Source organism: Cygnus olor, chromosome 3, assembly GCF_009769625.2.
Source record: "Cygnus olor isolate bCygOlo1 chromosome 3, bCygOlo1.pri.v2, whole genome shotgun sequence".
Taxonomy (NCBI): Eukaryota; Metazoa; Chordata; class Aves; order Anseriformes; family Anatidae; genus Cygnus; species Cygnus olor.
In genome coordinates, this window is record NC_049171.1 from 80,472,368 (window position 1) to 80,494,288 (window position 21,921).

The 21,921-nt window shown below is 36.8% G+C and overlaps 1 protein-coding gene across 3 annotated transcripts in view; it reads right to left on the minus strand.

Annotated features, from left to right (window-relative positions):
* Positions 1–693: 693 nt before the first annotated feature.
* Positions 694–21,921, minus strand: part of LYST (lysosomal trafficking regulator) — an 82,972-nt gene continuing 61,744 nt past the window's right edge. For all 3 annotated transcript variants that reach the window (XM_040551118.1, XM_040551119.1, XM_040551120.1), the window contains exons 34-53: positions 21,330–21,518; positions 20,447–20,592; positions 20,273–20,369; positions 19,561–19,622; positions 19,108–19,163; positions 17,919–18,071; positions 17,343–17,587; positions 16,545–16,611; positions 15,135–15,291; positions 14,595–14,735; positions 14,009–14,226; positions 12,369–12,599; positions 11,068–11,257; positions 10,027–10,163; positions 9,129–9,227; positions 6,451–6,590; positions 6,079–6,176; positions 4,305–4,461; positions 4,022–4,093; positions 694–2,760 (exon numbers count right to left, since the gene is read on the minus strand). In XM_040551118.1, coding sequence (XP_040407052.1) covers positions 2,622–2,760; positions 4,022–4,093; positions 4,305–4,461; positions 6,079–6,176; positions 6,451–6,590; positions 9,129–9,227; positions 10,027–10,163; positions 11,068–11,257; positions 12,369–12,599; positions 14,009–14,226; positions 14,595–14,735; positions 15,135–15,291; positions 16,545–16,611; positions 17,343–17,587; positions 17,919–18,071; positions 19,108–19,163; positions 19,561–19,622; positions 20,273–20,369; positions 20,447–20,592; positions 21,330–21,518 — 2,794 coding nt within the window. In that variant the 3' untranslated portion in view covers positions 694–2,621. The remainder of the gene's footprint in view (positions 2,761–4,021; positions 4,094–4,304; positions 4,462–6,078; positions 6,177–6,450; positions 6,591–9,128; positions 9,228–10,026; positions 10,164–11,067; positions 11,258–12,368; positions 12,600–14,008; positions 14,227–14,594; positions 14,736–15,134; positions 15,292–16,544; positions 16,612–17,342; positions 17,588–17,918; positions 18,072–19,107; positions 19,164–19,560; positions 19,623–20,272; positions 20,370–20,446; positions 20,593–21,329; positions 21,519–21,921) is intronic.

A 21,921-nucleotide genomic window follows, 5' to 3' on the forward strand; every position in this document is an offset into this window, starting at 1 on the left:
CCAAAGTTCCCTTTCCCAGTAACGGTTTGGAGACTTGCTCTCCTCTCCCCGCTACAAGTGAACATCTGGCTACTGCCTGGCCTTCTCTTTCTCACTATACATCTTCAGAGAGATCCCCAGATTCACCACAGAAATCAGATCCTGTGCGCTGTCAGATAGGCCTTGCCCCATGAATCTCTCCCAGACGTTGGCTTCCAACAGCAGTATCTTTGCACCCTCTGCCAGAACCGTACCAGAGATCCCACTCTTCACTTCCCACCAGCACTCTCTTCCTCCCCTAGCGATCTTTCTTTGCTCCATGAATCCAGAGAGGAGTTGCTGCTTTTCCACCTTTCCTCAGCTCAACTAAGTTTTCAAAAATAAGTGGATGGCTGGGAAGATAGAAAAAATGTCTGTTTAGGGACATCACTTCAAATTTTAGCCTCACATCCCCGGAGAAGGAGGGACACGTGCACACCTGTACAAAGTAACATACCTTAGGTTTCCCACTTCCACTCTCATAGCCCCTCTCCTTCAGTTTAGCAGCCACATAATGTAGCCCACACAAACAGAACTTCCCCACTTTGAGTATTTTAAAAGATGAAAGACCTGAGAACCAGCAGAAATGAAATTGGAGCAAAGCGATCAAGAGATGCCTGAAAGAAGAGAGGTGAAACTAAGCCAAAACCATGGTTCTACCCATCTCAGTTTGATACAAAGATCTGTTTATTACCCAACAATGTGACATTGTATACAAAGACAGTGTGGAATGTGACATTTACAGAAGTTTCAGTACATCATGCACACATACTATTGCAATGTTACTTTAATAGTTCCAGAATGTTAAGCTGAATAAATATTCCTTGCTTCCAAAAAATCTTTGATTTTTACATAAAAATATATAATATTGCACTCTTTACAAGGCCAGCAATTTTGCATATTGATTTGTAACAAGTGGAATTCTACCTTAGAAAAATAAGCCTTTGTGAGCAACACCCCAAATCAAGGAGCACGAAAGCACCCCCAAACCACGACATTTGTATTTTGTCTCTTAAATAAAGCACATCACTTCAACATGAGCCAAGAAGCTTTTCAGTCCGCATTTGGACCTTACATTAACATTTAGACAGTAAAAAACATGACTAAAGCCATCCCATACAATGCCACGACAATATATGCAGTTTAAAACTCAGTTCATACAGCCCCTTGCTTAATCGAACTAAACATCAGCCTTTGTTGTCATGGACCAACAAGACTTGAAGATTTTCTGGTTTGAAAAGTTCAAATCAGGAAGTCGCAAGAATTTCTGTATAGACCATTTGGAATTTTAGAAAGAAGTATACAGATTTCTTGTGTGCATGCTTTCCATAGTGTGACAATTTCATATACAGCATTTGGAAGGCAGGTGAACCTTTAACATAAGACAGCAGTTTGTATGGCAATAGGGGAGTATGTCGATGAGAAAGCAAAGCTATTCAGAAGAAAAATGGAACTACATTAGATTTGTGTAGCATTCTCATGTTTTCCCATTCACATGACTAGCAGGCATCATTCATGGTGTCAGTCAGGTTTAGAGGTCCTAAACATCAACTGAAACGTTAGGTTTTGATCTGGCCTAAGAATTCAAATTTGTTAAGCCTTTAACAATTGAGGCTTTTTTCCTCTCAAAAATAGCACCTAGGAATAAATAGCATATTTGCAGAGTGTATCTGTATATACTGTTCTGAACTACCTGATGCCCATGGACATGGATTTAAACATTTGGATTCATACATTTCACAGTGTATTGAAGTTCAATGACACCGGGAATAGGAACACATCTGTGCCTTCTCTAATGCCTTTTTTAGAGCTCCAGAAAATAAGCTGCGTGTGTATAGTGCATATGCAGTCTGCCACAAAATCACATAGCTTGGTGCTACAAATTTAGGGAGTTAATCCCACATGGAAAAAAAACAAAACACAATGTAACTATTGCTTCATGATGCTATGAGGTGTCTGCCCATCATTAAGACAAATATTTTGTCTGTTGTAAAGACTATTATGCCATCTGAACAGAGAAGACAGCAAAAGTTACAAAGAAAGATAAATCAAAAATTTCCAACATTACAATACCATAAGATGGTGCTAAAAGCACCTACTAAGTTCTTTGCTTCTCAAAAAAGCAATTTTGAATCATCTTGGATTTTTGAGTTTTCGGTCACTTATCCCGGAGCTAACTACACCGCCCTTAACTAATCAGATATACATATGCTGACATTTTAATAAATATTTACAGAACTTCACACTGCTGATATTTTACAGCATTGGAGGGAAATAAACATTACTGATTCAATTTTTGAAATACTTGTTTCCAAGAAGTGATTTAAAAAAATATTACATTTTATATTGCAGCATTTTGACTTGTAGATTTATTTATACACCACTGCTGGTATTGGAGTATACAACCAGAGCCTCCTGGTGACCTTGATAGGCTTCAAGTTTGCGCATGCACAGAATTTTACAACCGCCTCAGACTGTTCTTTTTTAAAATCTAGAGACATTCTGGAGACATTCAAACTATTTCAAAATCTAGTTAAATAAGATTCTTTAATCTATTTTGGATTTAAAGTGCATCAGAGACACGAGTTAGCAGCAAGAAGTCATCACCCAGCTGCATAGCTGCTAAGGAATGAGTAGAACATGGGTAACTTCAGGCGCTGCTGGTCCTTGCGACACCAAGCTATAACATTTCCATCACTGTTAGCCGTGAACAAGTGATGTCCATCACAGGAAAATGTAAGGCTGGAAAACAAGAGGAAAATCTATTTTTATATCAGATTTGGCTATATAAAATGCTAGAAGACAAAAATTAGTTACGAAAGACCCAGTGCACGCATTAACACAGTAATGTTTGCACATAGCTGGCTGCTCAGCATTGTAACGAAACAGGCTGAACCACAGCTTCATCCAGCACTTCAACGTGCCATATAATTTAGTACTCATTTATTTGCAGCATCAGAAGAAGTAGGCTGCCCCTTCTATCTCTGAAAGAAAGCACAGAACAATACCCTCTGAACTTACTGGCTGACAAAAGCAAAAACTAAATCACAGCACAGGACTTGGTTCAGTTGGGCATTTCTTGAGCTACAATGGTACTGACACCCTTCAGTCATGCCGTTGGTAATGTTAGAGAGCATGAGGGTCAGCATTCATTTTCTGTCACGTTTAAGCAGAAAACTAAGTTAGTTAATAGCTCTTAAATTTTACTACCAAAAAGCTTTCTGAAATAGCAGTTATTGCCATGCTGCTATTTATCAGATGGTTTTCATTTCTAGAAAATAGTGATTAGTAGTTTGGATTTTAAATGTTTCAGTAATGGTCACAACAAAATTCTTCAGAGTGATTTGTACCACACTAACATGAACTCGATAAAGTTTCGGCAGAACCCTGCAAGACCTCTGTGCAGGGTACTGTACCTCTAGGGATAAAGATTCCTTCCTTTGACTGTGTTCTGAAAGCATGTTGGCATGAGAATAATTCTGCTTATATAAACCCTCCAGGGAACGCTAGTAGGCAAAATTACATAAGCACTCTAAAATGGCAGCTGCCACGCTTCTGAGTCTCCTTCACTCCTTTCTCTGTTTTCCTCCAGTATCAGAAAATGGTCAGGGGAAAATGCAGTCCTTTCATTTATTTCTGAGGGAAGAAAATACTCTTCTATTTGAGTTTGCTGACGTTAAGATATTATCTCCTGATTTTTGAACAGATTCTGTGGAAAAATATTAAACTTAATAAGAAGGGTAGTATTGTTCAGCTCTCAAGGGAATCCTACTAATTTCTATCTGCTAGCAGCAGAACATAGTTATTACTGTCATTACAAATACAGTACACTTGTGCTCATTTTGCTTTCATGAATAATTAGTAGGATTGCATGGCTCTTTTTAAACATGGGTGTTCACCTCTTGTCTTCATGTCAAATCCATTTTCAATACTACAGGCTGTTTTTCTTTGTTTTGTTTTCCAAGAAAAAAATCCATTTACTGTATACGTAAAATCTGTTTACCTTACAATAGGTTTGGCTGACTTGGAAAATGTTATTTCCCGTACTGGCTTCAAGTCCCATGTACTCCACAGTCTGAAAGAAAAATCAATTTTCCTTCACATTTATCTCTGTAATTATTTCAGTGATAAACACAATGAGTTTAGTAACTACCTAATATTATAAACTGGACAACAGCTTGTCCACCTTCTTTAAATATCATACTGGTTGTTTGGCTACATGCTATCGAACCACGAACTTAAGTTATAAAGCATTTTACTAACTAAAACAAGTTTCAAATGCTTACCTTACAACTCCATTTTCAAGCCCCCCTGCAATCACATTGACAGATACTCCTTCAGGCTGGTTAGAGAAAGCAACAGAGCAAATACTTTCCCTGCAGTGTACGTGTCCCACGAGATCACCGTTAACTGTCCAAAGTCTCAAATCACTACCCCCTCCAACTGTAAGAGAACACAGCACATCAGTATTAAGAGATAAATCTGTACCAGAGTTAGGCCTATGCAACAGAATATTTAGCCATATTTATAGCCACTGCAAAAACGATTCAGAAGACATCACTTCATATATACGGAATGCTGTACTTTAAAAATGAATTCATGTAGTATTTTGTATGACCAATGTTCATGTATTAAAAAGGAAATCATACTATCTTCTTTAAACTGCTTTCTCATACCCTGGCTTGCATTTAAGCAAAATACTTGAAATACTAAGTGCAAGTAGCCTACCTGGTTATCTGGCATGATATATATGTATGTATATATATATAGTGTGTGTGTGTATATATATAGGTAATATATATAATATATATATGGTGTATATATATATAAGTAATGATAACCCAGCTACTGCTTTGTCTTGAAAGGGATTGAAACACATGTCCTTTACCAATTAAAGAATACAATATTTTCCAGCAGAAGTTGGCTTAAGAGCTACAGAAATGGATGAGTTGTAAGTCTCCGTGTCAGTCTGAAACCTAAACACAATGTTTCTGAAACCCCCAGAATAATTTCCCCTCATTTTTTAATACTATAAACTGTGCTATCTTGCCTTTTTTCCCCCTTCAGATTTGGAATGGCATTTGTTTTAATTCAGTTTATGGAGACCTACAGTAAGGAAAGCTGGCTAAAAGATATGTCATTATGTAAGACCTATCTTACTCCAGGCATAACAAAGGAAACTGGCTAAAGCAAAATACGAATTCAGTCAACGATCATCTTCCAACAATAAGGATAAACAAAGTTAAGCTCTCTTCCTTCATATTCTGTACTTCTTGGATCAACAGAAGAAGATTGGCATTTCGATGGAACCTATTACCCAACCCCCATGTCAAGTTAACAGATAAAGTACACACAGGTATTCTTATAGACATCACAACATAGTGTGAGGTCTCTGACTTGGCCCTGCTTGTGTTGTAGCACACAGGCAGTCTTTGAGTCACTGAGCACCCTAAATTATACTCAAAAAGATCTTAATGCCCTAGTCCAGGAACAGCACTATATAGGAAATACAATATAAAAAACCTGCTCTAAAATAAAATTAGGCAGTAACACAGGGGCAGAATTATTTCCTTCTATAGGAGCCCTAATACAAATACCTACTCCACCTTTATTATAGCTGTTGTTCCTCTTTGTTATACGCTGGTTTAAAGCAAAGCCAATCTGGTTGCTTCTAGCAATATGGAAACATTTAAATTAAGTGATGAACAAAAATCCTGTTACTCAGCAATACACTGTACTCCCCTTAAGATCTGTACCTGTAACAACAAATCCCTGTAAAAATGAAAAGCAACTTCACAGAATTTAGGTCTCCCAGAAATCTGTTCAGATTTCAAGTCCTTATCAAGGGACCAAGCTGTTTGCTTCCCTAACTCTCCATTTCACTCTAACACCTGCCTAATAATTCCTGGAGAAATTCATACACTAGTATGTAAAAACCAGAAAAGCACTCCTATTTGACCAAAAGCATCCTCAGACGATTAATACATACTCAACAAATATAAAAGCAAGTCTCATGATTTATCTGGTCTGCAAGTTAGAAGCCTTGACTGCCAGATATACCTGAATCACAAACTGTTGCAATATCACCAGTTGTCTCACTAGCTGAAACTGCCGTCACAGGACTCTTGTGTCCAGACAGACTCTGGACATAGCACAGCCTAAAAAAAGAGAGCAAAAACCTGAAGTTCAGATTAAATCATTTTTGAAGAACCTTTTCCTACATTTAAGACATTCATTTCAACAAACACTCTGCATAATGTTATTTTTCATTTTCATTCTAGAATTCCTGCATATTTCATGTAAAAAACCACTAAGTTGGCCTTCACATGAAAGATATGTATGAAGTAAACTCAGTTAACATTGAAGTGTAAAGATATCAAAACACTGGAAAACAAGTACTTAAAATGTTGCCGGTTACATATATACTCATACCTGTTCAAATCCCATATAATGCAGGTTCCATCTTTGCTGACGCTTATCATTATACTGTACGGTTTGCACACAAACAAGCTTGTTACCTCTGCTGTGTGACCATACAGATGGACTTGTGACTCCATTTCTATTTCTGAAGGCTGAAAAAGAGCAAGATGAAACAAAAATCAAACTAAGATTTTAATGTCTATTTTCTGAAAAGGATAAACCCTAGGGACAAGTTTAATTCTTGGATTTCCAAAGATGATTCCCTTTTACCATGATCACTTTAGAATATTGTTATTGATTTATTACCCCAATGTTTTTACAATGATATGCCATATGCATCAATAACATTCAACTTTTTCTTCCAGTGCTCTACTCTAAGCAAACATTTTGACATAATTCAGTAACTTCAAGAGAAACTCTTCTGCTGTCAACTAAACACCTTGAAATCAGCTGGTCTGCTTTGTGCAAGACTGCTGTTTTTCCATGGTAGAGAAATTACAACCTCAGTATTTCAGTATTGAGGCAGTACTTTGAAATAAAGACAAAATCTAGCTCAGCAGTTAATACTACTGAACAACAAATAAAAGCAGCAAGTTGACCACCAAATAAGACAACTTATTCAAATTACGTAATATGAAACAATTCAGACATCTTGAAAATGGTGTTAGCTGAAGGAGCTGCTTAATCAGAATACTAATGCTGTAAGAAAGCCCGCTGTACAGAGATTATTCTAATCTTTGTAAAAATGAACATTTCTCTGCTATGTTTCCTTGCACATCAGAGCATGTTGTAGGCCTGCTATACTTATCCTGTACCCTCATACAAAAACAGACAAAAAACTTTAAAGTAGCGATAGACAGAAGAAAAATACACTTAACTATTTGTTTTTCTGTGCTAAAAGTGGACAATTTAAGCTGTAATGCTGCAAGAGTCAATACAGTTTAAGGCATTTTTATAACATTCGAAGTAGTATTTCCTTTTTTTTTAAACCATCTTAAAGACTAGGAAAAAAACATCTGACAACGTGGAGCTATGTTTTGGATTCTGACAACATGGCTCTTCAGATTCCTATGCTGACAACAGCAATGACAATGACATGATACCCACATTATGCCTATGCGTGAATCGGGGCAAAATAGTCATGTTTCAAGCACTGTGTTATAACAGACTGTTCACTTTATCACTGAACAGCTGACAAGATGCATACAGAACAGATGCTAGGAAGCACATTTGCATTCCCTGCAGCCCTGACTTGGGTAACTGACTCCACAACAGGAGCTACAAAGTTGGCATCAAGGTCAATCTGCCTGAGGCATGTAAAACTGACAATGCTGAGGAATTCAGCAAAGAGTCTCAAACAACATCTGCGCAGCTAAACAAAAAAATCACTTGTTTCTAGGAAATGCAGAGAACTTGATCATAAGCCTACTACTGGAGTTTCTTTTCCGCACGTCAGATGGCAATGAATTTCTATTTTAGTACTTTTTTTTTTTTTTTTAATTTCCTTAGAACTGGAATACAAGTCCCAATATAAGTTATTTACAAGTGGTGAGCAGTTAAGGTGCTCGACTTAAGATCGAACTGACTTAAGCTGGTAGGCTTCAAGTTCTACTTAAACTTTTAAAGTCAAAGCTGCTGAGCTCAGGAAGCTTGAGTTGCAGATCGCCAGAAATTGAAAGAAAGCCAAGGAAGCAATTGCAGTATGTTCACGTTCTTCCCAGTCTAAGCATCTGCTGTTTGCCACTGTTGCAAGTGGCAGCAGACTGGGTAGGCACAGCAGATCATACCAAACCTCCCCATAGCCCAGCCTAATGTAGTAAATTCAAGAGCATCTATAGTACAATAATACAAACGTGTTTGCCAATACCTGTATCAAGCTAAATTTGATAAATCAGTTGGGTTGTTGCTATGGATAATCACACAGGCATTCCTGAAAATGTCTGTCAAGAACGTTACAAACTTCGTTAAAACTGTGAAAACGAGTAGAAATTACTGCTAGAGAAAATCAGACAAGCTCCAAAACTCAGTCTGAATCAAAAGATGAATTTTAAGTTCTGTTTATATTTTCATACCATGCTTATAACCACATAGTATCTGGGAGATTTCTACTAGTATCTCAGCACCTTCCACTAGCACGTTGAGGAATGTAACTTGTATTACTTCCCTCCACACCACTCTCCCCCTCAGGAATATGACAAAGTGATGAGGCTTAGCAGTTAGTATATACATTGTGGTAACTCTCTCTGGTGTAAACACCTCCTGCATTTGAAATGTTGTTTACTTTGGGGTGATGCACATTCTAGTTTCATTTAAGGTTTTGAAAGGCTGACTCTTTCACAGGAAAAAATACCCCCAAATTTAGAGAGCTTTCCTTGTGCCAGAACACTTCAATTCCAAGCCCTAGCCTGAACTGAAAGCTCTGTGTAAATCAGTTACACATCCAGATGGTGAGGGCCAACTAGAGGCTAGCAACACATGAAAACAGCAACATAAACTACACAAGTAAATATGAAAAGAATATTTTACTATGTCAAAGAGGAACCTTCAAAAATAAATACTAACCAAGCACTTGATCTTTTTAGTAAGAGTCCTGAATATAACATTCCCCTTCTCTCACTTTCCCTGTTTAAAAAAGGCTATAAGAGCAAATAACTAAACCCTAAATATCAGCTCTGCCCAACAGAACTTACCGTATTGCTCGTGAATCTGTTCATATATGCTGTGATGACACCAGACTTACTACCTGTGAAAAGCTGACAGCTGTCTGGGACCCAAGCACAACTGGTTACCTTGGAAAGGCAAAAAGCCAGAAAAAAATTAGAACAGGAACTGCTATTGTCATTATGCCATAGCACTTGGTCCAAATGATTTCTATTGGTTATCCTAAGAAAAGCCATGTAAATACTTAAGCTAAAGAAGAAATCCAGGAGTTAAAGATATATCTGCTTTACATCATATTTAGTATTACTCCAGAAACAAAGCAGAAAATGCTGCATTGCCCTGAGTTCACAGCCAAAGAGCACAGTGAATTTTTGCAGATTTCTAGATCTACAACCACATCAACCAGAGTATTTTCAGTAAAGTCTCAAACAACACTGAAGTGAAACAGAAGTTATACAGAGTTCTTCAACAATCTTTTAGGCAATCTTTTTTTTCCCCCCAGAGGAATCAAACTATAGTGGAATTCTACTTCCAGTGAGGCGCATCTATAATTTTTCCTTGTTTTCAATTTTTCTTGGTACAGAATTTAGCTTTCATAAATTCACACCAATAATCCACAGAAGAGAAAAGCTACAAAAATCAAATGCATTCAGAAGGGATCTTTGCCTAATACATGAACACATCCAGGAACAATATCCACTGGAACAATGAGGGACCCATGCCAATGAAAGAGAATCCAACAGACTAGAATGAAAACATTGGACAATTGCATAAAGTTGTGCTTGGATGCTATTCCCCCCCAAAATAAGAATTCTTGCTTGCTATAGGCTTTGCAAAAAATGAAAGCAAGAGTAACTACTGCCACATCAAGCCACTGCATAGTTAAACTAGTAATATTCAATTGAAGACCGAGAGACTGATTTTTACCTGATGGAACTGTGAACTCTGGATAAAATTTACTGGAGGTTCACTCTGCTTGCTTTTCAGTCGTAAAATGTTATCAGCATATCCCCAGCTCAGGATAGCTGACCACTGAATATCAGTGCTATGCATACTTCTCACACCTGAAGGAAGGCATATAAAATTCTGTGTCATATATGCAACCAAAGGCTTTATCACTTTGTTAGTCAATAATAAAAAGTAAGGTCTGTGTTTTATTACCAGCTAGAATACAGAAAATGATTTCAAAATAAGATGCTTTCTGCTAGTACATTACAAATGAAGACAGCCTACAAATGAATAGTGTTTTTTTCACAGACTACGTAAACATTCAGCATTCTCCAAAAACAGCTAGAAGGCTGAACAAAGCTTTTGAAGCAGCATTGTATCTAGTAGGAATGGAGAAAAAGGGATGTTGACAGTACTTCCCAGACAGAGAAATAATTACTACTTATTACACTTCTTTGAAGAGAGTATTACTTATTTTTTCACCTGAAGCCTTCAACAGATAATTTATAAATCTTTCACTAGCACGTTACAAAGGAAAAAAGCCATGAGAACCTGTTTACACATTATCAATTAGAATCCCTTCAAGAAGTTTACCTGAGAGCAGAAGATCCTTCACCTCTGCTTTTTACTGCTAACTTTCCTCATTCATTACCTTTAAAACCTGTTTTTAATTATCCCTTCCATTGCCACATGTTCTTTTCCTGTTTTTCAGTTCATTTTGGACTGAATCTGCTGGTAAGTTCTAAAGTTAAAGCTTCATGCTTCAGTCACCTTAATGAAAAATAACTTAATTACTGGATGCCTATAGGTAGTTTTGAAAATTACAAGGGAAATCCATCTGCCAGGAAAGATATCATACATGTGGAAGCTGTTCTTGGATGTAATAAATCGATTTAAATTGATCTTCAGCAAAAGACTAAATGTGGGAAATTTACTGGGTAATAGTAGCATTAGATTTACAGATATTATGGTTCTGTTTTGCATGTGTTGTGCATGTAGAGAATAATCACAAATCCATACCTTGCTCCTTGCTATATATCATCAAAAGGCAAAAGTTGCGGGACAGACCGCATATAGCTTTAGTTGGCAAAGCCTGCAGAGAGCCAAACCTTTCTCCATGTGGCTGGCTAAAACAGACAACAGGATCTGGAGCACTGGGGGAACCAACATATTCTCCCCACTTCAAGCCTTTTATCCACGGCAATGGACTCTAAAACAAGCACAAATAAGGTTCAAATTAAAAATGTCATAAAAACTATTCAGAAAAATATTTCATTAGGAAGGGAGAAGAATCATTCATATCACACTCCCATAAACAACCACATGCCTGTCCTACACAACATGAAAAAGCAGAGGACAAAGAAGCACAGTAAGCATTTACCTACCCTAGGTTTGCATATAGAACCCAGAATTTGTTGAAGGCATAAAACTAATACCCATTTTCTATAACCAACTTAAATTCAGGTCTATCTTACTTTATGACATAAAACAGTGAAAAATATTTTCATGGATTTGTAATATCATTTCATTCATTTTCTATATTATCTTTACAATGCAAACATGGGCAATAACTTGCAGTTTAAGGAACAGTCACTGAAGTGTTTAGTAATGAGAACAATCTGGTGGGCACCTGATCTTTTTGGTACCAAAGGCCATCAGGTATCTTGATCAACAGAACAAGAGGATTGCTACATCTACGTGCAAATGTACATGCAAGTCTAAATTAAACGTAAAAAAATCATAGAAAATGAAGGACAAAAAAGGTTGAGGATACGATAAAAAGCACTGATAAGTTAAAAAAATAAGGCCTTGTAAAACCTTAGACTAGGCAAATTATAGATACTTCAGATAAAGTATTATTCTGTTGACAGTTGTTAGAAGCAGAGGTACCTCTGGAACGCCTTGTCTGTGGTAATACACCCTGCATAATTCCTAGAGAAGAACTTAAGTGTGCAGTGACAGTTATTACGTGAGATAACTGGATGCTGGGATAAAGGAGGTATAGAAGGAAGAAAGCAAGAACCACATTTATTTTGGTATACTACAGAAGGAGGGACAAAACTCATATACACCAGTCTAGCCCCTCTCTGGTGAGGATGTATGGTATGCTGAGTAGCGCCTCTATGAAGTGCAAGCCTTGCCAGTGGTAGTAGGAAGGAATGAGGGAAGGGTCTGGAGAATGAAATGGATGCAATTCCAGTAATATTATTCTGAAGGTGAAAGAGTATCTAATTCTCCATTACTCAACTTTAAATATTAAGGGTACAACAATTACAGTATATGAATGTTAATTGAACCATTTTGCAAACAAAATGACATACTGGATATATTATTTCTTTGGTGTGCTCTCTGGTCTCTCTGAAAGCAAACTGCACTAGTAACCCCATGGCAGCAGGGAGCTCTCCTTCCATGATGAGCCTGGATCCAGGTCTGGTAACATGTGCTGTATGGAATAGCTGGCGAGGCGTTTGCCCATATGTTTTTATCATCGTTTCAAGAGCTCTTCTCTGAACAGGATCCTCAACAGCAGAAACATCCATCCCAAAATAGGTCTAGAGAGGAGAAATGAAAGGAGGGGTGAGAATGAGCTTGTCCAATATTTCTTTGGGAAAAATTTATAAACACACATGCAAATTTAAGAGTTGGACCCATCAGTTCTTCAGCTGGACTGGAATCCATCCCACAATGGCTATCCTGAATAAGGAGCCCCTGAGAACAGCAACCTTTTCAGCTCTTCTTTACTGCAGATAACTACCACCTTGAGACATCCTCTGAGCTTTTCCTACATGTATTCCACAATTTCAGTCAAAGGTTTTCTTAGCAGACTTTTACTAATCTGTGTGAAAGCTGAAGAGTTGCTGATAAACAAAAAAGCTTTGTGTACGTCTTTACAATTAATTTATTAAAGCTCTGGTTTGAAATGGGAGAGAGGAAGAATCTCTATATTCCAGAGAAGTGGGAATTCTTCTCTACTTTTCTTTCTTCATAATTAACCATGTCTCTAATTGAGTACCACATCCTTTTCATCAGTTGCACTGACAAATGCCTTCACTGCTCACTTGAAAAAAGTGAATGCATTCACACAAATTTAATGTTTTAAGTTGCAGAAAATAACTAAATCAGTACTTAAGCACAAGAAAGGAAAGGGAAGCAAAGTATTTGGATGGGTACTTAGAAAGTAAAAGCCAACACTACCAAACATGACTGCTATTAGCTCCTCCAACAACTATGGAACACACAGAAAGCACATATCCACTTGAAACCAGGACTGCTGGGCTGACCAAGCCTTGTGATAGTAATGATTGAAGCTAATGATTGAAGCTTAAAAAATATATATTTCAATCTGAGATGTCAGTGTTATAGCAAGTCAGTGATGACACTCTGGAAGACTTTATGTTAATGAAGACTTATTTGACTCTTCTGAAATTAAACTTACTGGAAGAGAAATGCTTATTAGAGAGGCAAAACAAGATTTTTATATATATAGACTATTTTATATATATATATATATATATATATATATATATACATATATATATATATAAGGGAAGAATACAAATACTGAGCACAAGAGAAAATGAACTATTTTAATCTTACCAGAACCTGCAGCAGAGTCTGCCTAAATTTAAGGCTTCTTTTCAATGAGAAGGCATTAGACCCTACAAACAGCTACAAACACCAAGCCTGTATACCACTGCAAACAACTAACTTTTGAGAAGGTGTGAAGTGTAAACCCGGTACCTGATCATTCCTTATACCCATCTCTAGGCAAGAAAGAAATTCACACTAGTCCCTGGGATCTTCTCAGTTCTGCTTAAAGCCTTTTCTTATTCTTTAAGATTTTGTGAGCAAGTGAACTTGCTCCATGCTGGACGTTCTCCAAGCAAGTTAGACTGAACTTTTCCCCCATTAAGTTACTAAGTACAATGAACAAACATGCAGCTTGATAATAAATACTTACTGCAGGATGAAAGACATTAATGGCCTGAACAGAGGCTTTGCCTTTTTGTTTATAACCAAACACCAAGTCAATCCAGTGGCAGATTGTCTGGGAAACATGATCAGACTCCAGAGCCTGACGATGGATCAAGATGAACAGACGAGGGTCATTACGAGCCCAAGGTGGAAGATTAACATGGTTAACTCTGTCACCATTTTGACGTACTCCAAAATCAAAACCTAGAAGCATGGAAGTAAATGTTCCAACATTTTAGTTTATAGGGAGTTCAAAGGAGGGTTTTTATGAAGGCTAACTATTAAGCACAGTTATTGCTAATCAGCAAAGCAGTACCCTTAACAAATCCCCTCACACACATTCAATCAGATAAATAGGAAACACTCCTTTGCAGCTTGGAAAGAGTTTAAGAAATTTCCCTTATGTCCTACATAACAGCTTTTGTAGCATAACCCATAAATTCATGCCAGATTTCTCCCACATATCTACTACTTAGCATATTCAATCATGGGATATAAGTGTTCTCAGTTTCAACCCAGACTCAACCCTCTGGCTGTTTTGGGTATATATTTTTGGTATCCTCATAGTATACCTTCTCTGTTAACTAGAAAGTCTGGAAGGTAGAAAAATTCTGGAATAAGTTCCTTTACATCAGTCATCGATTCATACGAAGAGAGGCGCCACGTTGTATTGGTAGAGTGAAAAGTTCTGTCTGGGATGTCAAAACTTTGATCTGTAAGGAAATCCAAACCAAATTTGTAACATCAACGATGGACATAAAAACACCTGCACATCCACAACTTCAAGAAGTTTACTGCTCTGGAATTAGCTGAGAACATTTAGAATTTGTCTACCTTGATTACTAAGTGTAAAACAAGGACTGGAAGTCAAATATGATATATGTTTAGAATAAAAAGCTGAGCTAAAGTATAAACAAATACGATATACAGCTCTATTCTCTAGCTTGATAATTTCAGAATAGGTCTATTGTGTAAGCACATCAGATTTAATTTTAGTGATCTCAGCTATTTGGAATTGATACTATGCTAAACAAGAGGTACATAAAGCTTTCCTGGGTTGCTGAGACAAGATTCAGATGCGAAAGGCAAGTGAAAGCAAAAAGTAATCTTACCTTGATAAGCTAAAAACATCTTAGTAAACGGCGGCAGCCTCACTAGGAAATGAAGCACAGTTCCACTGTTGGAATAATGAGATCCATAGTGATATGGTTGGACAGGGGGCATTGGATCATCCTCCCGTGCTCCTTTACGGTACTCTTCTTCTAAATACTAGAAAAGTAGTGGGGAAAAATATCACAAACCTCCTACTTAAACTTCAACAGACAGCTTGCTTTTATCAAGTCTAATTGCTGAGATCAGTTAGTTAGTATTTCAACACTTCAGCTCCTCAAAAACCTGAGATATGCCCAACACCATCACTTTTTTTTAAAGAAAACTTCCACCGTCAACACCTACTACAGTATACAACTTCCTGAAGTAGCCATTCAGTTTTACCACCTACCATTCAAATAGATATTCCAGCAATTGTTCTGAATGCCCATTCAAAGTCAGTCAGTCTTCTAAAAAAAAACTTCTAAATTTTATTCGCAGTTCAACTCCATTTTACAGGTATTTAACAGGACTCTTAACTTATAGAAAAAACAGGCAGTTTGGCACGTTACAAAAGCCATGAAAATGCTGTGCTAACACTAGAAAAATAACGGACAATCCTATTCCCTGCATTCTAGTAACAAAAGTAAAATCTTGCCTACATTGTTTAGGAATAACACGAACTTTTAGAGGAACAATACATTTAGAAGTGCTTTAGAATCAAATAGACTGTGTCCAGAGACATGTGACCACTTTTACAATACAGCTAGGGATCAAAGTCTTGAGCTAGTTTAACTGACTTGCTGTCTGTTATTTATTACTTTTGCATTTTTTTTCCCTTTTATAACACTGCAGAGAAATTGTACCGTCTTTTCTATATTGCAAATACTGTTTTTTTCCATGTAAATAATATCCTAGACCATTTCAACAGACATAAGTTTTAAGGTCCAGATACAAATGCTTTCCAGCCCCAGCAGTTTATTTCCTACACCCTTAAAAAGGCAGAACAGCAAAAAACCCTGAAGAGCACAATAATCATAACAGTCCAAGTTAAAATAGTGGAGTACTTGAGGGAAAACAGTTTTTCAGTTATCTAACAAAAACATTAGCCACAAGTTTAATTGAAACCATGTCAGTGAAAAAGCCACAATACATTTTCCTGATCTTTAGAGATCTTTAAATGTATATGTTCAGGTGTAAGACCGTACTAATTTAACCTCCTAAACAGTACCACATGGAAAGAATAAATTGATTTATGACATCAGGTACAGGAACAATCACAGGTTCCAAACAAAAAAAAAATCTGAGGAAATATAACACACTGGAGACAACAATTCCATAAACAAAATACTGTGTGTCCTCTTATCATTACATATTTTTAAAAGCCTCCGTATTTATACATAGGAAAGACAAAAAGCAGGTATCTTAGTTACCTTGTAAGTATCTACGTAACGATCCTCTTTTTCTTTGGACTGCACAGCTATTGGTTTGACCAGATTTCTGTAACAGAAGTAGCATCCATATCTTGTCATTTTATAAATGATCTTTGATTCACACCATTTAATGCATCATTAGGAATATGGAAAAAATCACACAAAGGACAAGCAAAACAGCATTTTATAAGAGTTCAGAAAATAAAATGGACACTTCCAGTTAGTGCTATGGAGGCAAACTTCACAGGCTGCCCATAGCACACTAACAGGCTAGCAAGTGCACTCAAAGTACCTCTGTCAAATCAGAAGCATCATTTAAAAGCAAAGACTTTGTGCATTAATGTCAAAAGCAGCTTAACAGGAATTTATTATGGTGGGACAATTTATGTGGATCTATTTACAGTTAAGACAACATTATTTTGTAATTGGCCAATTTTTTTTATGGTATTATTTTCTTCTGTTTGATTTTTTGCTATTTGGCCTGGTAGTCTTTAGTCATAAATTTAAACATATGTCTTTTATTTAAAATCAATGAACTATCATTATCACTTCACAACAGTAGGTAAGTCCAATCTATGACATCCTGTGAATATATACTCACACCACTAGGTATTTTATTTAAACATCCTAGGTGAAGCAGCCACATACTGTAAAAAGCTCAAGTTATTATGGATGAATCTTAGCCTTGAACAGTTGCATTCATGTATATTCAAGACTTAATACAATGAAGTTAAATAGCTACACTGAATAGTCAGTTTGAGTATTTGGAAATAACCAGTTCCAAACATTTCATATTACCTATATACTGATGGATCATTTAGGTCCAGTGTTTCATTGGTGTAGTCGGAAAGTATAAAGGGAAATACTGGATATTGCATGAGATCATTGAAGGAACGGCCCGCATGTTTGTTTAAATGAGTCAGGTACTCAAAGTTCGTAATCTGTCCTGTGCACCACAGGTGGGTCAAAGCAGTAATGTTTCCATACTCCAAAAGATTAGGCAAATTGTTAGTTAAGATGTTGTGGTACACATCATCACGGACCTAAAAGAAAATACCAGATTTAATCATATAGTTTTAAAAGCTTCAAAAAACCAAAGCTTAGTAAGTTTCTCACAAATTCCCAGAGATCTATTGTAACAGAGTAATGTTTAGCATTACTAAGATTTCTTTAACATCTTAATACAAAGATGTGTTTTACACCATGATTTTGTTTGTCTGTCTAGAAGCATAGCTAAGCAGAGTTTTTTCCAAAGATATTAAGCAGAATTTATTATTAGTTCATGCAACGGATCTCCTTAAAAACTAATACATGAACATGTTATGAAGACAGCAAAATTCTTTGATATCTTATTATGCATTGGTGCCACGTTACCTTTGTATTATCAAAAGCCAAGAGTAAAGTTCTGCCATTTGTTAGAAATATTTCCACAGCGTTGTCTCTTAGCTGCCACCAGCGCTTATGAACTTCCTTAATTTCCTCATAGGTCCAAGAAAATGATGCTGGTTCAGTTTCTCCATGAAAACTCTGAGGAAGATGCAATTGAAAAGTTAACCTAAAAAGTAGGTTTTCCAAACGAGCAACTTTTCTTCAGTGAGACCAGTTTATAACCATAGAGCATATCATAAAGCAAACTTGGATAATTTTGCTGTGATGCTTTAAGACATTCTGGTGACTTTTTTCATAGATTTTTCCCATCCTCCCCTCTCCTCAAGGCAATCACGTATACTTCTCACAGCCACTTCAGTACCCTATCCAGCACTCCAGACCAAACATATTTCACTAGCACCTAAACTAAAATATCGGACAGCCAGACTGAGCAAAGCTTTGCCATGAATCCCAGTTCTGGCAGTTCTACAAAGAACAAAGCAGTAAAACAGCAAAACAGCTGGTAGCATCTTAAACCGGAGTTGTGTTTAGTGAATGCAAGGAGGAGCTCCCTGAAAATACTGTAGGACTTTCAGTAGCATAACCCCTAGCTCAATAATTCTTAAATGCCTGTTGGACATACAAAGTTGAATTAGGTAATACATCAGAGCCTTTGTATATCAGAAAGATAAAGTCAGCTTCTATTTCCTGCATAAAACATTTTTTCTTATATAGGATAAGGGGGAGGGGGGTCGAGATTAGAACATCCTATGTAATGAAAAATTTAGGTAACAGATACTGTATTCAGGTAAGAGATGCTGTAAGAATACAGCACAATTCATACATTTGGTAGTCTCTATACATCACAGTGATCCAGCTTCCATTAAGTTATTTCAGGTGCAGGCTAGAGCAAGTTCTATACATTTAGAGTAATGGACAGAAGTTGCAAAAGACTCCCAATCCACAATTCCCTCCCCAGCCCCAAGTTGCTGGATTTCCTCTTCCGTTTTCTGCTACTATCACTGACACCACAGCCAGGCACAACAGGAACACTGAACCCAAACTAATCAGTTTCGCTGGTCTTGTCCATAGACATCTAACTCTAGCACTCAGCAATCTCGGTGACAGTAGACAAAAGCTAGTCACTGTCACAGTTTGGAAAAGTTAAGTATGGACAGCGTGCTCTAATACTTACTGTATGTTCAATCGTGTCTGAAGCATTGTCCTCAACAAAATACATGCCACATTTCCCTGCAGGAAGAAATAGTTGCGAAAAGGTACCACAATATTACCATTTGTATACCGCACCTTAATTCATACAAACATTTAGCATCTAGGTGTTAAGAAAACTAAGAACAGTACCTGGACAAGACAGTACTTGGCTGACATAGAACTTATTCGACAACTTTTGGCAAGTACCATGCAACTTTAAAACTAACTACAATCCAAACACCGCTCATGCAAATGCCAAAACTGATATATAAAATATATTATACATGACACGTCAATCAACAGTTTGGTTACTTAGCAGTAACATTCCTAATAACATATTCAAGAACAAAAATGTTCTTTAAAAATTCAGCCAAGTATACACACACAGCAGAAATCGTAGACAAGGATATTTATGAGAACCAGGAGTTCTACTTACCTAGCAACAGTTCACCAGCAGTCTCTCTAGAAGGTGCTACACTGATGCATCTTCGATTAACTCTGAAAGAATTCCAAGAGTAGTATTGCTTACTTTTGGCGTGTACCTAAAACTAACAGCCTCAAAGGCTACAACTGAAGGACTATGACCCAAAAGGTTTAAATCCCAAGGAGGTAAAGAAAACGGAACCTCAACTCTAGACTTGCACACAACTGTATCTGTATTTAATTTATTGCATTGTATGTTCTCCGCAGTCATTTTAGGTAGGATTAGACCCTGTAATGGGCAGTAAATTAACACAACTATAGAGTTGTATAACAATCATAAAAGCAAGGAAGACAAAAGAATGATTTGCTTTTGAACACTGAGGGAAAGAACTATGAGATCTAGTTGCACTGCCTGTCCTGGATATATAAGCAACAAATAAGTAAAGAAATCCCATCAGACTGTCCCACAGAATACCCTGATCCCTTTATAACACCAGATACTATATGCTTTTAGTGATTTTTGACATCATGGAGACTGTGTTTTAAGTGTCAGAAAACCTACATATTGGTAGCTCTGATCCCTTGTGCATGTAGCAAGAAAACACCTTCAATTTGACAATAGTCTCTCAACAAACATTAAGAGAATTGAGTAAGGTGAGACAACGCAAGGACTTATTTTGGGTAGGAAAAAGTGAAAAAGGGAGGTAAACCTTATCAAAAATTACCTTATATGTTCACTTGCAGCTTTGTCCTTAACAGTTGAAGAATGAGAAGAATATGTTTTGTCTTCAAATAGGTAAGATAAGGGAGGTTTTATCATGCCTATTAAAAAAACAACTAATAAGACACTGGTATTCATTATTATTCAGATCTACTCTCTTATAAGAGGTTATAATTACCTTCCTGCTTCTGTCTGTCTGGAAGAAGGTATTTATTTGGAATAGTTAAGTAGCACCTCTGCAAGCGGCGCCTCTCTCTGTTTGGGCCCTCTGTTGGATCCAGTTGCCAAGAAGTTGGGTAATAGACTGGGTCATACCAGAGTGCTCTGAAAAATCAAGATATGAAAAATCAAGATATATATAGAGCCTAGCAGTAGAGGCAGTACATATTGTTATTCATTCAGTTTTTGTTTAAATGGCAGAGACAGAAGTTCCATGGTAGTAGCACTGGATAGTTTTTCGGCAACAAAATTAAGATGGAATATTTATTTTCATGTAGTTTATTTTCATGGGCTATGACACTGACTTGCTCATTATGAACTACTACTGTAAGACTACACTTACAGTTACTAATTCTGATGAAAATAGCAATATGATGCGTCCAATGCAATATTATTCTGAAAACTCAGCTATTAGAAGCTTCAGTTCATCAGTGGTAAAAGCACCATTGTTTAATTTCTTGTCAAGAGTTAACATCTTGCTCTATGAAGATTAGAAAACACAGTAGCTGGATACTAGAGGGAATGACATGAAAAATATTTCGTTTCTTTCTCAGTGTAATGTAAAATATTAAAAACTTCATAATATTCTTCATTCTATTAAACACAGCAAAAATGTGACTGACAAGAAAACAAAACTGTCTCAGTAACAAAAATACTACTTGGCTACCCACCCTAAAAAAAAACGAAAAATCAAGAGTATTTTACAGACCTTTAACAAGATGAATAAATTACAATGATTTACTTTTGCTAATGTCATCTACATACCAAGCACTTCTAAGTAGTATGAAGTGCACATCAGGCAGTAAGCGTCTCCCCCTCTCTCAGATGAGAAAACAACTTACCGATCATGTGTAAGCTGCTGAACAAGTTCCTGCCAATGTCTACTGGCACTGAGCTCTGCCTTATACATCCCCCTGATGTGCTGGATAACTTTCTTCCTTTCCATTCCTTGTGACAGAGAGACAGCTTGTGTGATGTCTCCAGCTATTTTGGAAATGTCTTTAGATTTTGTATCCAGACGTTGAAAGAGACTGAGGGAAAAGGAATCATGTTTTAAAATGTCAAATCACACTGAGAAGGGAAGGCAAAACAGCAAGAAATCCATATAAAATGCGATCTGTTTGGCACTGGATATCTGTAGTTCTTGTTACAGCAGCTACAGAGCAACACGGCCTATATTCATATTTTAATGAGACATTAATACCTTCTGCTTCTTAGCCTTAACAAAAAGATGATGATTGCAACCAAAGACAAGAAAAAACAAATCAGAAGATCAATTTATACGCATTAATATTGTGTGCTTTCATTACAATAAAACTCTTTAGAACAGTAATTTACTACTACTCATATTTCTTAAGTTATTTAACATAGTGAAGTCTTGTTGCTTATCTGGACAGACTTGACTAAGTTGACCTTTACAGACAGCTACAGTTG